Source organism: Neoarius graeffei, chromosome 25 (assembly GCF_027579695.1).
Source record: "Neoarius graeffei isolate fNeoGra1 chromosome 25, fNeoGra1.pri, whole genome shotgun sequence".
NCBI classification, from domain to species: domain Eukaryota; kingdom Metazoa; phylum Chordata; class Actinopteri; order Siluriformes; family Ariidae; genus Neoarius; species Neoarius graeffei.
Genome location: NC_083593.1, coordinates 45,719,318 through 45,733,287, shown reverse-complemented (window position 1 = coordinate 45,733,287; position 13,970 = coordinate 45,719,318). Strand labels below are relative to the sequence as shown.

The 13,970-nt window shown below is 40.9% G+C and overlaps 1 protein-coding gene across 1 annotated transcript in view; it reads left to right on the top strand.

Annotated features, from left to right (window-relative positions):
- pum3 (pumilio RNA-binding family member 3) overlaps nucleotides 1-13,970 on the top strand; it is a 29,536-nt gene that overhangs the window by 11,211 nt on the left and 4,355 nt on the right. The window contains exons 8-17 of the mRNA XM_060908311.1: nucleotides 441-615; nucleotides 722-825; nucleotides 4,588-4,666; nucleotides 4,773-4,871; nucleotides 4,997-5,050; nucleotides 8,462-8,542; nucleotides 8,825-8,967; nucleotides 9,784-10,006; nucleotides 11,649-11,736; nucleotides 12,967-13,057. Of these exons, the coding sequence (XP_060764294.1) occupies nucleotides 441-615; nucleotides 722-825; nucleotides 4,588-4,666; nucleotides 4,773-4,871; nucleotides 4,997-5,050; nucleotides 8,462-8,542; nucleotides 8,825-8,967; nucleotides 9,784-10,006; nucleotides 11,649-11,736; nucleotides 12,967-13,057 (1,137 nt within the window). The remainder of the gene's footprint in view (nucleotides 1-440; nucleotides 616-721; nucleotides 826-4,587; nucleotides 4,667-4,772; nucleotides 4,872-4,996; nucleotides 5,051-8,461; nucleotides 8,543-8,824; nucleotides 8,968-9,783; nucleotides 10,007-11,648; nucleotides 11,737-12,966; nucleotides 13,058-13,970) is intronic.

The following is a 13,970-nucleotide window of genomic DNA, read 5'->3' as shown; positions in this document are numbered from 1 at the left end:
GACACATTATCTTCCTTTGTCAGAGCACAGAAGGATCAGAAGCAGTGCACTTCCTTATCCAAGCTTCCATCTTTTAGATTTCCTCACTGGCTTGATGGGACTTCATTAGTCATTAATCACTAAAACGTTTGTTAGACAGTGAAGGCTCCTTGAGGATTTACTGTTTATAAGCCTCAGCTTTGTCCAGTGATGTTTCACACACCAACTGAAAGCAGGAGATTGGGCAGCGTTCACATGAAAGTGCAGCAAAATTGAAAATATCAGGCTGGGTATTATGATGAGTGTCCAGGTAAAGACACATCTGTGTCGCATATGAAGCATAAAATAACAGTTGATTAAACTGGAGGAAGAGGAGTCCGAAACTGAAAAGAATGGAAAAAGTAGACTGCGTAGATTTTATATGGTCAGCGTGAGAATGATTAAACTCTGTGCTCCATCAGGAACAAGAAACAGGTGGCGGAGGTGATGGTGGCCTTTAAGGGGAAGGTCAGACAGATGCTCAGACACTCTGAGGCTTCGTCTGTGGTTGAGTACGCTTACAACGACAAGGCCGTCCTGTCCCAGAGACTCATGCTTACAGAAGAGCTTTATGGAAACACGTTCCAAGTTTGCAAGGTAGCAATATTTTCAGGCTTCTGTTTCATGTTCCAGTCACTTATGGCTCTTGGTTTAGAGTTAATTGACCCCTTGGGAGATAGTAACAGCAGGATTTTGTTTCCAGTCCTCAGTATGTCCTACGATAGAAAAGGTCCTGGAGAATAATCCCGATAAAGTCGAGAGCATCATGGAAGAAATGAAGCAGATCCTCACACCTATGGCTCAAAAGTAAGTTTGATTAATCGGTGACTGTTCAGTGGATTCATGTCCTGTGCCATTCGTAAAGTGGGCAGGGTTCATTTAGAGTGAGGACTGCGTGTCTCCAAACAAGGCTGTCAATCAAGTGTGTACGTTACAATATTAGGCCACGCCCATGAATTCAGCTGATGTTTTTGTGTGTTTTTATTATTTCTTTTCTGTTTTTTACTTTACTTTTTTTTTGGTTTCTTTCACTCAAGTGTGGACATTAGATTAAAAGGCCACACCCACCACAACAGTTTTTATCCCCCGCTGGCCGAAAGGCCCGAAGGGGGATTATGTCATGACGATGTCCGTCTGTCCGTCCCAGGAAGGGTACTCGCCTTCTGAAATCAACTCCTCTCACAATTTTTTGGAGGAATTTCACGAAAGTTGACAGGATTCTTTGTTATATATCGGTAATACGCATATTGCAATTTCATTCAATTCAGTCGCATTTTACCAGAGTTATGGCCCTTGATTACCAAACTTGTACTTTGACAATTTCATGAGGGTGTGCTTGCCTTCTGAAATGAACTCCTCTCACAATTCTTGGAGGAATTTCACGAAACTTAGGAAAAAGGCTTTGTTATATGTTGGTAATACACATATTGCATTTTAGTTCAATTCGGTCGATCTCTCCTCCCCTCCCAGAGTTAGGGCCCTTGATTACCAAACTTGTACTTTGACAATTTCATGAAAGTGTGCTCGTCTTCTGAAATCAACTCCTCTTACAATTTTTGCAGGAATTTTCCGGAACTTTGCAAAAGGCTTTGCTATATGTTGGTAATGCGCATATTACAATTTCGTTCAATTTGGTCACGTTTCACCAGAGTTTTGGCCCTTGATTACCAAACTTGTACTTCGACAATTTCATGAGGGTGTATTAAGCACTTATAGCATAGATATAGTTGCCAGCAGGGGATATCATGCTCTCAGAGCACTCTTGCTAACCCTTTGGTGACTGACCCCTTGAAAATGGTTCCTCCAGGAACCATGACGTTTCAGTTGTCAAGACAACGGAAAAACTAAAATACAAATACAAGAGCATTTTGTTTTGTGCACAAGAGCATTGTGACGTATCTTTCTGTTTTTGTATTTTAGTTTTTCCGTTGTCTTGACAACTGAAACGTCATCGTTCCTGGAGGAACCATTTTCAAGGGGTCAGTCACCAAAGGGTTAAATTAGTCAAGTCAGCTAATGGTGTGGGTGGGTGTTTTTTTTTTTTGGGGGGGGGGGGGGGGGGGGGTGTCTTTTTTTTTCGTATTATGTTTACCTTTGCTAATGTTTTTGAAGGAGGTTATGTTTTTGCCTCTGTTTTGTTTGTCTGTTCCCAACATAACTCAAAAAGCAGTGATTGGATTTTGATGACATTTGGAGGAAAGGTGAGCCATGGACCAAGAAACAATTGATTAGATTTTGATGCAACTCCGGATACGTACAGTATGTGGATCTAGGATTTATTTTGTCTGTTACCAACGTAACTCAAAAAGTAGTGAACAGATTTGGATGAAATTTCGTGTACAGCTTTAGGGCGTATTCACACCTACGTTGTTTGGTCCGGACCAAACGAACCAAATTTCCCTTGGTCCGGACCTTTTGGGTTGGTCTGAATACAAACCACCGAACTCTGATCCGGCCCAAACAAGCGGACCGAGACCGAGCTGCAAGGTCGGACTCGGTCCGGACCAAAGGAACCCTGGTGCGGATCTTTTGGAGGTGTGAAAACAGACCGGACCTAATCCGACAGTTTTGCTTTTTTGTACCTCGGGAGCTTCCGTTGTTTGTCGAGCATTATGGGAAACAGAGTCTTGACACTCCACCGCAAAGTGCAAACACTGTTTCGGTTGTCAAGGGAACCTTACAACAGTCGTTCAGTCACCAGTGGTAGGCGAATACAAAAAATGAGTAGGGGGCAAACGTGGGCCGAGGAAGAAACGCGTACCCTTGTGGATATATGGGCAGATGTCCACATATCTGAGCTTTTGGAGAGAACACACAAAAATGCCGACGTGTTTGCTGTATTCAGTGAGAAAATGAAGGAGAAGGGGTTCACGCGCTCCCCAGAACAATGTCGGCTAAAAGTGAAGAAACTCCGTCAGACCTACATTAAAATCAGGGACATTCTTTCAAAAAGTGGCGGTACTAGCGACGCAAAAAAGAAATTCATCTATTACGATGACCTGGATACTATTCTGGGGTCAAAATATAATTGAGGCGTGGCTTTGTTGACAGATTTTGGTCCGCTTACTAAAATGTACAGTGTGAAAGCGAACCGCACCAAAATGAAAAAATAAAAAAAACATTTGGTTCGGATCAAAGCAAGTGAACTATCGAACTATCCTGGTCTGAATACACCCTTAGTATTCTCTTAGGTTCAAGCAGTTTTGATGTTGATCCGGATCAGGATCCAGATTTTGGATCCGGATCAATTTTTTATCATCAAGATAACTCAAAAAGTAGTGGATGGATTGTGATGAAATTTGGCATGTAGCTTTGTCCTAACCCAGCTTCGAACTGGTTAACTCTTGGAAGTGATCTGTATCTTTTTTCTGGATTCTGGATCCAGAAAAGTGTAATAGAGTAAGTATAGATAGACCTCCTTGGACTCAAGATCACATGATCTGAAATGGGTAAACACAGATAGAAAATGGCGGTCTCTAATAGCTCTACTAGTGCAGCCAGAGATGATACAATTTGGACAAAAAAAAAAAACCCACAATAAAATAAAAGTGTCCACGATTACTATCACAATTCATCTTTCAAAGTGTGGTAAATGGAAGATGTCAATGCTACAGTGCACACAACTACTAAACAATGCAAATTCGTTTGTAAATTTAATAATTTATCTTCTGAAGTCTTTTATCGGTCGGAAAAGAATGAAATGATGGACTACTATCAGTTGAATTGTTATTGCAGCCATAAGGTTTTCGAGGAGAGTTTTTATTTCGTCCTCAGTTGGTTCAGCAACGTGCTCCGCCATTTTGTTTTTCTCTACTCACGGTATATGAGCCTAGTTGTAGAGTAGCCAATCGGAGCACGCAATTGCTGATATCCAATGAATGTGGATATAATAAGTCCAGATATATGGTGGCTGGCAGGAGCTGCTGCTAATCGGAAGGGAGAGAGAGAGAGAGAGACAGCCAGCAAGAGTCCAAAATTATGTTATAAGAGGAAAGTGGAGTTGATTGAGTTTTTAGTTTTTCTTGCTGAACAGATAAAACCGTTATTATATATTTATTTGTTGTCTAATTTGGTGGGAAGCTAGAAAATGATGGATGATGGTTGATTTGATGTTGGGTAGTTAAACATGGGCACTGCAGCTGGATCAGGTAGTCAGAGTAAGCGCCGATGTTAGCGAAAGGACAAGATGTTCTTGGGAGATTTTTCTCAATTATCTGCTACTCTGGTAACTGTGATGGTCACACTGATGTGCACAATGAATACCGACTAATCCTGACACGTGAATAAACCTGGATGTGCCAGCTTGGTGTGCATTTTGGGACGCAGCCTTGAATTCTGTCTGAATGGGTAAATTAACGTGCACAGTGGAGGAAGAGTTAGTACAACCCATGCTTCAGAATGTTCCTCCGCGAAATAGCACCAGAGACGATGACATGCCAGAATCTTACATGCTGGAGCATTAAATCCAACACTCAATTTCGGAATCATTTTTAATAGTTAAATATTTTGCTTTCCAGTCTATTAACATTTGTGTAATTCTGTCGAATCTGCTTGTTTTTTCTTGAACAGAGAAGCTGTCATTAAACACTCACTTGTCCACAAAGTGTTCCTCGACTTCTTCCTCCACGCACCAGACAAACAGAAAACAGTAAGAAATCAGTCCATATGAAGAGCAATTGCATTTAAATTCATACAGTCTGTATATAATGCACAGTTCAGAATTTGTACAGATCCGTGTTAAATCTGCATTGCAGGAAATGATCGAGTCTATAAGGGAATCGGTGGTGTATATGGCGCACACACATGATGGTGCGCGTGTAGCTATGCACTGCTTGTGGCACGGAACAGCCAAGGTGAGCTCTCACTGCCTCTGAAATCCCGTACGAGGGAGAAGTCAGAGATTTACCTCTTTTCTTGTTATACTGCATTGTTCTAAGTGTGTGTGTGTGTGTGTGTGTGTGTGTGACCTGTATTTCAGGACAGGAAGGTTATTGTGAAAACCATGAAGACGTACATGGCGAAGTTTGCGATGGTAAACTGAGGTTTTATACAGCAGCATTGCACAATAAGTTTGCTCAGTGACGGGCAAAATAATAACCAGCTTTTTATTTTCAGTATTGAAATAATTGTCATGACAATTATTTAGCTAGTTTTTGCTACAAATGACTGCGTATTGCACCATATCATTTTATGTTTCTCTTATATACAGTGGGGCAAAAAAGTATTTAGTCAGCCACCAATTGTGCAAGTTCTCCCACTTAAAAAGATGAGAGAGGCCTGTAATTTTCATCATAGGTACACTTCAACTATGAGAGACAGAATGGGGGGAAAGAATCCAGGAAATCACATTGTAGGATTTTTAATGAATTAATTGGTAAATTCCTCGGTAAAATAAATATTTGGTCACCTACAAACAAGCAAGATTTCTGGCTCTCACAGACCTGTAACAACTTCTTTAAGAGGCTCCTCTGTCCTCCACTCGTTACCTGTATTAATGGCACCTGTTTGAACTCGTTATCAGTATAAAAGACACCTGTCCACAACCTCAAACAGTCACACTCCAAACTCCACTATGGCCAAGACCAAAGAGCTGTCAAAGGACACCAGAAACAAAATTGTAGACCTGCACCAGGCTGGGAAGACTGAATCTGCAATAGGTAAGCAGCTTGGTGTGAAGAAATAAACTGTGGGAGCAATTATTAGAAAATGGAAGACATACAAGACCACTGATGATCTCCCTCGATCTGGGGCTCCACGCAAGATCTCACCCTGTGGGGTCAAAATGATCACAAGAACGGTGAGCAAAAATCCCAGAACCACACGGGGGGACCTAGTGAATGACCTGCAGAGAGCTGGGACCAAAGCAACAAACGCTACCATCAGTAACACACTACGCCGCCAGGGACTCAAATCCTGCAGTGCCAGACATATCCCCCTGCTTAAGCCAGTACATGTCCAGGCCCGTCTGAAGTTTTCTAGAGAGCATTTGGATGATCCAGAAGAGGATTGGGAGAATGTCATATGGTCAGATGAAACCAAAATAGAACTTTTTGGTAAAAACTCAACTTGTCGTCATGTTTGGAGGAGAAAGAATGCTGAGTTGCATCCAAAGAACACCATACCTACTGTGAAGCATGGGGGTGGAAACATCATGCTTTGGGGCTGTTTTTCTGCAAAGGGACCAGGACGACTGATCCGTGTAAAGGAAAGAATGAATGGGGCCATGTATCGTGAGATTTTGAGTGAAAACCTCCTTCCATCAGCAAGGGCACTGAAGATGAAACGTGGCTGGGTCTTTCAGCATGACAATGATCCCAAACACACCGCCCGGGCAACGAAGGAGTTGCTTTGTAAGAAGCAATTCAAGGTCCTGGAGTGGCCTAGCCAGTCTCCAGATCTCAACCCCATAGAAAATCTTTGGAGGGAGTTGAACGTCCGTGTTGTCCAGCGACAACCCCAAAACATCACTGCTCTAGAGGAGATCTGCATGGAGGAATGGGCCAAAATACCAGCAACAGTGTGTGAAAACCTTGTGAAGACTTACAGAAAACGTTTGACCTCTGTCATTGCCAACAAAGGGTATATAACAAAGTATTGAGATGAACTTTTGTTATTGACCAAATACTTATTTTCCACCATAATTTGCAAATAAATTCTTTAAAAATCAGACAATGTGATTTTCTGGATTTTTTTTTTCTCATTTTGTCTCTCATAGTTGAGGTATACCTATGATGAAAATTACAGGCCTCTCTCATCTTTTTAAGTGGGAGAATTTGCAGAATTGGTGACTGACTAAATACTTTTTTGCCCCACTGTATTTAAGTTATTCCATGAAATCGAGTCGTACACGAGCTGATAGCCGATGAGGCGCGTAGCACCGAGTCAGCTATAAGCCATGTACGACGAGATTGAATGGAATAACTGTTTTGTTCTATCCACATTCACTGGATTTTAAGAAATGGGGCATTTTTATTTTTTACAAATTCAATAAACAAAAGCTTTATACAAAACGTCTGACAAAATCATTTCCGGCAAACAAACCGGCGAAATGACCGTATCAATTTGTGAAAAATGCTATAATAATAATTCTTAAAAAAATAAAAAGTGACATTCTTACCATCAAATGCTTTCATTCCATATTTTGTCGGTTTTGCTTTTTTGGGGTTTTGTTTTCGAGGAGAGTTTTTAATTTCGTCCTCGGTTGATTCGGCAACACGCGCCGCCATTTTGTTTTTCTCTACACACTGTATAGAGATCTTGCAGTCACGTGACCGGAAAGTACACAGCCGCCATCTTGTCGGTAAAAAACACCGCTGAATACTGCTGCACTCGTGTACAAAAAGGATAAATTTCAACCGACGGACTACACGGCTCATTTTTCTAATGAACAGATAACTAGATATATGTCTAAAATAAACGACCTACAGATTAGTGACCCTTATCGCTTACCGGACGTAGTTTTCACGACCGTGTCAGTGGATATGGAACTGCCAGAGGTGGAATACCCAGATGTGTATAATTACCTCATAAACTTTCCCTCGCTGTTCAGTGGTGAAGCACTGCGTGCTTATAAATCTCTGGACAGTTATCTTTACAGAAATTCAGGATTTGTCAGCCGCCCTCAGATGTGGCATCTTGTAAACAAGAAAATAACAATCCTCATTGGACGGGTAAGTCACTTAAGTATTACTAGTACTGATACTAGATATATCAGTAGTACCTAGTATAGCACTGACCAGCCGATTATAGAATAGAATAAGGTAATTCCAGGTGTAATTCCAAATCGTCCGTCTTGTTTACCATGGATCTGGCGTTGGAGAGATAGAGGCTTGGCAGTGGAGGTTTGAGTGGCTGTTTTCTGAGCTTAGTCAACAGGCCGGCTCTGCAGCCTCGCTTTTGCTTCCTCTCCCGACGCCGCCTCCTTCGCCTGCCAGACCCGATAACAATCCACGGAGACCCCGCTGGTCTCGCTGTGTCGTCCGGAATGTTGTGCATGCGATGGAAATCGCTACAAACCGTCATTTTCTGCTGGAAACCAATGTCCAGTAAGTCCATACGGTTGTAGTGGATATTGAAGTCCGGTACAGACGATCAACATGCAGAAATACACACAAAAAACATAAAAAACGTGCACAGGTAGGGAGAGCTTGTAGCCGCAGCCGTTGTAGTAGAATTGTATATAGTAGGGTTTTCCAGAAGAAAAGGTAGAAGTAGAAGCAGAAGGCGGAAATATGGCGTTTGACCGACAAGATGGCGTCTGTTACAATCTGGATCGGCTGTGACGTCACATGCAAGATCTCTATATGAGCTGATAGCCTAGTAGTAGAGTAGCCAATCAGAGCGTGCGATTGCTCGTATCCAGTCAATGTGGATAGAATAATGTGGATTATCCATTTTGTTATTTGAACTTAGCAGTTCGTGACTCTGATGCTCTGTTTCACAGGGAGAATTCGGACACTTGGTGCTGCTCGCAGCCTTCGACTGCATCGATGACACCAAACTTGTCAAGCAAGCAATTATATCAGTGAGTGCTTTAAATTTTCATGGACACAACATGATTCTGGTCATTAATCATTGAAGGCCATTCATCAGGTGTTTTTTTTTTTTTTAAAGCCTCTTTTTCCTGAAGGCTCAGGGAATCTGTCTGTAATATTGTGATTCTGGCGGAGAGCTTTATTAGAGATTGCACATGTATTAGATTTTGAAGACTTTTCAGATCTCCTGTTCCTGAGATCAAGTAAAAACAAATGAAAAAAACATGCACAATTTTGATGAACGTCAACGGATGGGGTTTTGTAATTCCCAGGAGCTGGTGAGTTCCCTGGCAGAGGTCTTGCATAATAAATACGGCAAGAAGGTGCTGCTGTATTTGCTCAGCCCTCGAGACCCAGCTCACCTGTTACCTGAAATGGTGCAGCTGCTGGAGAAGGGGGACGGCAATGCCCATAGGTCGGTCTCTCTCAGTTTCTCACACACACGCACACCTAATTTATTGGCTCCTGTCTACATGATCCTCCAGTACAATTTCTTTTCAAATACCGGGGTGATAGCGTTCTGGCGCCGCGCCGGATTTCCGGCGTACCGTGGCTGGGGAAAAAAAAAAAAAATCTAGTTCGCCCATCATTCTGAGATGTGCAGATAGACAGTAAAGGGAATTCCGAATTCCCTTTACTGTCTATCTGCGCATCTCAGAATGACACAGGACAATGGGCGAACTAGATTTTTTTTTTTTTTTCCCCAGCCACGGTACGCCGGAAATCCGGCGCGGCGCCGGAACGCTATCACCCCTGCAAATATAATAATCTACAATTTTTAAAACAAGATGAGATCTTTCTTCACTAATAACTGAAAAAGTCATGATTTCTATATGGAAAACAATACTAAAAAAACCAAAACACTCTAACAGGACATGCTGTAGAACCAAAAGTCCAGGAGGTGGAGCGGGACCTGATCTAACTCCTCAGCTAACCCCAACCCTTAACCCTAACACACCAGACACTGTACAATAGCCTGAAACACACCTAGTTTTCTCCATCCCCTGGTCTTTTGGTGTGACTTTGCCCAGATAGGAGGAGCTGGATCAGGTCTGACTCCACCCCATCGACTTTTGGTTTGTTAGTGAGGAGTCCTTGATTTATATAGGTATCATAAAGAGAGTGTTTAATATAACATACTGGAATAAGAACCAATTCCTGTACTGGAGACAAGCTTGTAAGTTAAACCTGGTTTTAACATCTTATGGCTAATACATTGTTTGTTCTGTAGTAAAAAGGACGTGGCAGTGAGGAGGCGAGAACTCTTGGAGGCCGTGTCACCTCCTCTGCTACAGTACCTGTGTGAGAACACGCGCTCCATGGTGATGGATAAAGCCTGCAGCGTGGCAGTCAGTGACATCCTAGGAGCCGCCGTCGGTGACCTCCGACCTGCCATGGAAGCCGTAGCGCAGCTGGCAGCTGAAGACTTTGTGGCCGGTGGTGTGGAAGGACAGGTGTGTTTATGAAAGTGTAATTAAGGTTATGGAATATCCAGGCTTTTAGTACAGTACTGTCCAATTAGATTTGTGCTCAGAAATTTAAATGTATAATTATTTTGATGTTTGTTTCAACATGAATAATTGGATAAATAGATAATTGGGTTCTAATATGTGACATAAACCTATGGTATACACTACCGTTCAAAAGTTTGGGGTCACTTTGAAATGTCCTTATTTTTGAAAGGAAAGCACTGTTCTTTTCAATGAAGATCACTTTAAACTAATCAGAAATACACTCTATACATTGCTAATGTGGTAAATGACTATTCTAGCTGCAAATGTCTGGTTTTTGGTGCAATATCTCCATAGGTGTATAGAGGCCCATTTCCAGCAACTCTCACTCCAGTGTTCTAATGGTACAATGTGTTTGCTCATTGCCTCAGAAGGCTAATGGATGATTAGAAAACCCTTGTACAATCATGTTAGCACAGCTGAAAACAGTTGAGCTCTTTAGAGAAGCTATAAAACTGACCTTCCTTTGAGCAGATTGAGTTTCTGGAGCATCACATTTGTGGGGTCGATTAAATGCTCAAAATGGCCAGAAAAATGTCTTGACTATATTTTCTATTCATTTTACAACTTATGGTGGGAAATAAAAGTGTGACTTTTCATGGAAAACACAAAATTGTCTGGGTGACCCCAAACTTTTGAACGGTAGTGTAAATATACCAATTAAAAAAAATTATTAAATGATACAAGAATCAGAACAATTATAAGGAGGAGACGTAGCTTCGTACTCTTCAGAGCTAATACTTTCCTTGTGTCCGAAATCACTCACTCGTTCGCTACTCCCTATATAGGGAATTACTGTATAGAGAACTATATAGTGAGCTCATTGGTAAAATGAAAAAACGCTTTCGGACACTAGTCCGTCGTGCTGGTATTTACGTCATTACTGTCGCACAATTAAAACGTGCCAGATCAGTCGGCTGGTGGGTTTTCAAAATAATAAATACATGCATGTACTTTCGTGATAAATCCATATTATACTGAGCGTATTTCCGACATTAATAAATACAAAGCACCTGCATCTTTCAGTTCTTTTAAATCAAGGCTGAATACTTTCTTTCTTCTTTGCCACTTTCTTTCTTCTTTGCCGCTGTCTTTTATTAAATTGAATTTGAGACTTTTAATTTGATTTCTTTCAGCACGACTGCAATGCATGATGGGATATATTGCTTGGTTAGTGACCGTCGGTTGTACACTACTTTTTGTGATGCATTGTGGGATACTTTGAGTGCACTGTACAGGGTGTAAATAATCCTCACTAAGGTTTCGGATAGCACTACAAAATGGCATCGTAACTCTATAGTGCCCTATATAGTGAGTAGGGAGCAATTTTGGACACAGAGTTTCGGATTAAAATCATGAATCATGTTGTATCACATCAGAACACATGCAGATTGTATTTAATCGTAGGCCACTTAAAAAAATATATAAAAAATAGATTGCTTGGATTGAGAAATCCGTTGTATTGTCATAAATGGAGTAATGCACATCACTGTTTAAAAAAAAAAAGTACTTCAAGTAAGTTATATTAAATAGAATTAAATCTTTATGGCCAAAGTCAAAATCTCCCACCTTTTCTTTTTTCTAGCTGCACATGGCCGAACACCCTGCTGGTCATCTTGTGCTGAAATGGCTGATTGAGCAGGACTCTAAGATGAAAGCATCCGAGCGAGAGGGTAAGGGTGTAATGTCTCTATACATTATTACAGTATTGTAGTTGTGACTGCTTTAGCCTTAGAAATTCAAATAGTGAAAAAAAAATAATAATAAAAACCTCACCTTCAAGTTTTGAAATATATTGAGTTGTGATTTATAATTTGTGACACTGCTATAATAATAATAATAATAACTAGATAGAGACTGTGACTAAAGTTACAGTAATTTGCGCTAGTCGTTACAAACCGGGATGTCTGGTCACTGTACCCTATAGATCCGGAATGGTAAGAGATAGAGAATGGCAGTTAGTGAGGAAAAGTCGCATCCTGCCACTCTGAACAAAATAAAAAAAAATTATTGAAAAAACCATGAAAATTGACCAAGTTACACTACCGTTCAAAAGTTTAGGGTCACCCAGACAATTTTGTGTTTTCCATGAAAAGTCACACTTTTATTTCCCACCATAAGTTGTAAAATGAATAGAAAATATAGTCAAGACATTTTTCTGGCCATTTTGAGCATTTAATCGACCCCACAAATGTGATGCTCCAGAAACTCAATCTGCTCAAAGGAAGGTCAGTTTTATAGCTTCTCTAAAGAGCTCAACTGTTTTCAGCTGTGCTAACATGATTGTACAAGGGTTTTCTAATCATCCATTAGCCTTCTGAGGCAATGAGCAAACACATTGTACCATTAGAACACTGGAGTGAGAGTTGCTGGAAATGGGCCTCTATACACCTATGGAGATATTGCACCAAAAACCAGACATTTGCAGCTAGAATAGTCATTTACCACATTAGCAATGTATAGAGTGGATTTCTGATTAGTTTAAAGTGATCTTCATTGAAAAGAACAGTGCTTTTCTTTCAAAAATAAGGACATTTCAAAGTGACCCCAAACTTTTGAACGGTAGTGTATAAATGATTGAAAAAATCCTGTTTTTCATGGATCAGTGATCCAGATCACCACCAAAAGTCATAGCAAGGTAATTGAGCCCAGAGGTACTCTTCATGTGAAATTTGGTGATTGGTTGAAAACTGAGGGAGAAATAGCATCCTAAAAATGTTAGGAGAAATAAGAATAAAGTGGAAAGATCCTGAGTGAGAGTAACAATTTGCACCAGTGCTGCTAACACAAACTAAGTATTTTAATTTAATAGTGATAATAATAAGTAGTTACATTTCTATCGCGCCTTTGACTATCCCAAGGTCGCTCAGCTATTTAATGGTTTGCTGTGTGCATTTGTACAGAGCGTTTCTCACGGATCCTCCTGGAGACAGTGGGGTTAGAAAAGCTCAAAACATGGGCTTCAGTCAACCGCGGAGCCATTATGCTGTCCTGGTGAGTGAGCTTGCTTGAAGTACTTAATTTAATTTAATTTAATTTTATTTTATTTTAGTTAAAGTCCTCATACACTTTGGGAAACAATGTTGAGGAATGGAGGACTCTTATTGAAGGAAGGCAAAACTACAGACGTTTAGTGGCGTAAAATATGGAGCGGTGAAATGTATCCAAAGGAATTTTGAGTCACCGCCAAATGACTGCAGCTGAATTGCTGTAATTCATGTAAAAAAAAGAGCATTTCTCAAACTTTCAAAGCAGATTTCTTGCTCTCCCGTCAGCCTGCCGTTGCACAAAGCCGCCTTTTATTGTAAAGCCATATTCCACTGCACTTGGCCCGAGTGTAAGCCGGTTGCATAGCGGCCATGCCGCAGGTCCCCCCCCACAGTGTTCGTGTGCTAATAAAGGCCTACACAGTGTCCACCTCCTTCCATTCAGCCTTCTAGTAGGATTACTTCACTTCTTCATAACTCTCCTTGCCCTCCCTGCTCTTTGTGCATGACCTCTTCTAATCTGCCTAAGACTTTAAGCAGCGAGAGATTTGTCTGTTTTTCCTCCATACACCATGCGTGCACAATGGAGTTTTGTTTTCATATAAAAAGGCTTTTCATTAACATGTGGGACTGTAATGTTTAATTTTATACCTCAGCACTGTCGAGCTAACTTGTTTCTTGGACATTACACATTATTAAATGCAATTATAAACAGATAAAGTATGACAAATTGTTAGTGGTTAGGTATACGCAGCATCACACTGATTATTTTCCAATAACGGCACACCCTGAAGTGCTGAATACCCAACATTGCTGGTGATATTTCATGAGAACACTTCCCAAAGATGATGGACTGATTCCGCCCTTAATTCCTTGAAAATCAGTGAACATTGTTTTATGCATAATTTCCTATGGGCCTG